The 2,781-nt window shown below is 48.4% G+C and overlaps 1 protein-coding gene across 1 annotated transcript; it reads left to right on the forward strand.

Moving 5' to 3' along the window:
- Window positions 1-425: 425 nt before the first annotated feature.
- NHLH2 (nescient helix-loop-helix 2) lies at window positions 426-833 on the forward strand (the record flags this gene model as incomplete). Its single annotated transcript, XM_082864658.1, has 1 exon — window positions 426-833. The coding sequence occupies one exon, from the start codon at window positions 426-428 to the stop codon at window positions 831-833; it is 408 nt and encodes a 135-aa protein (XP_082720784.1).
- Between the last annotated feature and the right edge of the window lie 1,948 nt (window positions 834-2,781).

The following is a 2,781-nucleotide window of genomic DNA, read 5'->3' on the forward strand; positions in this document are numbered from 1 at the left end:
TCGTTTGTCAGGGTCGGAGAAGAAGTAAGGGAGGCGGAATGGCCGAGTGGTATTTAGCCGAAGGAAGCACAAAACCCAGGAGCGGCCTCGCAGGCCTGCGGTCGTTCCCCGGAGCAGGCCCGCAGGCCGGTGTGGGTCTCCTGCAGGCCTCGGTGTCAGGTCCAGGATGCGGCCTGGGCCAAGGAGAGGCCTCGCTGGCTCCTGAGCCGGGCGGTGGCGCAGGGCTCGGCTCTCGGGCCTGCCTGCCTCGGCGCGCTCCCTCCCCGCGGGGTCCGCTCCTCGGAGCTCGCCGTCCTGCCTTGGGGAGGCGGCCCGGGCCGCGCGGAGGCCCGGCAGGCTAGGCCCTCGCCCGCTCTCGCTCCTATCCAAAGAAGACCCCCATTCCTTTTATTGATCGCTTTTCTGACTCCCCCTCAGTTTCCAAAATGATGCTGAGTCCAGACCAAGCCGCCGACTCGGACCACCCCAGTTCGGCGCCCTCGGACCCGGAGTCGCTGGGTGGCGCGGACGCCAAGGTGCTGGGCAGCGTGTCGGACCTGGAGCCGGTGGAGGAGGCCGAAGGCGACGGCAAGGGCGGCAGCCGGGCCGCGCTCTACCCGCACCCGCAGCAGCTGAGCCGCGAGGAGAAGCGCCGCCGCCGACGAGCCACGGCCAAGTACCGCTCGGCCCACGCCACCCGCGAGCGCATCCGCGTGGAGGCCTTCAACCTGGCCTTCGCCGAGCTCCGCAAACTGCTGCCCACGCTGCCCCCGGACAAGAAGCTGTCCAAGATCGAGATCCTGCGCCTGGCCATCTGCTACATCTCCTATCTCAACCACGTCCTGGATGTGTAGGGCCGGGGTCGCGGCGCGGGGCCGCCTGGCCGGGAGTGGGTGAAACGCGGCCAACCCGGGCGGCCGCCGCGGCGATGGAGGAGGAAGCGGTGGCGCAGCGGGACGGCCGCCGCCACGACCTTGGACCGGGTAGGAGGCTCGCACCGTGTTCTCTCCGGTCGGCAGGGCGACTCTGGAAGGTTTCCGACTCCAGAAGGGTGGGGTTGTCTGGCGAGCCCTGGGGCTTGTAGGGAGCATTTTCCAGGCAAGGCGAACCTCCTGGAGGCACCGAGATGAGTGGCCTCCAGGCCTCCCCTCCACGTGTTAGGATCCCTTTAGGGGTTGTTGCTTTAGCTCACTGGAGACTGAGTTCTCCTACATTCACCTCCCACAGATCTTCATGTTTTGAAAGAATGAGGGCAGAAGCTCAGAGTCTGGGCTTCTAACTTTAGACTATCTGGATTTTTTCTAACTGACAAATCACCAAACATCATGAGGGGAGGGGAGGGAATCTCCTCCAGGGCAGAGATTCAAGACACAGAAAGGTGGAACGGGAAACTTTCTGATCCGTTGTGAAAAGAAAGATTATATTAGAATCCAAGTAAAACAGACAAGCCTAGAACATATGGTAAGGTTAAAAAGATACATTGAGAACAAACAGATATTGTGGGAAGATTTGAGTTTGGTGAGATTTTTAAACCCCAAGGTCTGACGCTAATGTAGACAGGAATATCCATATTTAAATGGAAAATTTAATATCTGATTGCTTTTTCAGGCGAAGTGCCCCTTTATATATCCAAAAGCATCTATTTGTGACCTTAAACATGTGGACCCATAGGTGCAGTTAGAAAAGACAACCTATTTTTATTTATGTTAGAACGAGTAGAGTATTTTTTTCAAGACACTTATTTTTCAGAGTGGTGATAATTTTACTTTGGACACTCTGTGCCAATTTATTTATAGTCAAGTGTTTACACTTTCTCCTGTGGAATAATTATGTCTAACTTTTTACGTGTTTGTTGAGATTATACTGTGGTCTTTCTTTTTGCTCTAATTATATTGCACTTGTATAACAAATTTCCCACATCTCCCTGTTTCTAAGCATATTTTATATATTAAGATGTTTGTTCCTGAAAGGTTCTTTTGTTGTGAGATCAGCAACACTAGCACTTCACTGTTATAGTTTTTTAAAAAAAGTAAGTGTTGTTATCCTTATCTGTAGTTATGTCTGAAAAGTACTTTGCAAACCGTTTATAAGGAGAGTAGCTTCTTTGTGTGTGTGTGATGTTTGTGTGTGGGATGATTTTAGGAAATTAAGTTATTTTCCTAAAAAAAAAAAAAAAGAATTCAGAACTACTTTCCTCTGTGACAACCAAAAAGAAAAGTCTATAACCTGAAAATGTTTCATGTTCTCAGCTGTGAAACTCTTAAAACAAGGAGTGTATTTTAGAGACAAGGGAAAAAAAAAACCACATCTGCTATCCAAAGAATTTAGTCTTTTTCAGGGTTTTTTTGTGTCTCTGTTGCTTTATATAATGCAATATTTTGTAGTGAAAATAGATATAATCTGGTTTCTATCTGACGAGTTTTTCATATCTCATGAATGGTGCGCTGTTTTGCATATAAATAAAGGTATCAAATAAAGTCATCTCCTTTATTTTAAGCATACTGTCTAAAAATAATGAACATACTGGCTGAGCAAGAAATATCTTAATGGACTCAGTTCCTCAGAAAGGAGCTAAAATTAGAAAACAGCAAAAACAAAACCAAATCTTGACATGTACTGAGATATTTGATGCTCTTCCTAAAGTTGGACGCTGATCAGTCTATAAATAGATGCCCCACATATGATGGTGACAGAAATCGTGTTTCTCTCAATGAAGAAAAAAGATTATCAGTGTTTATATAAAAACATTGCTTGAATCATAGATTCTTTTGCTTGAAAAGCAAATTCAGTAACTAACCCAAT

Source organism: Leucopleurus acutus, assembly GCF_964270905.1.
Source record: "Leucopleurus acutus genome assembly, chromosome: 2".
Lineage (NCBI taxonomy): Eukaryota > Metazoa > Chordata > Mammalia > Artiodactyla > Delphinidae > Leucopleurus > Leucopleurus acutus.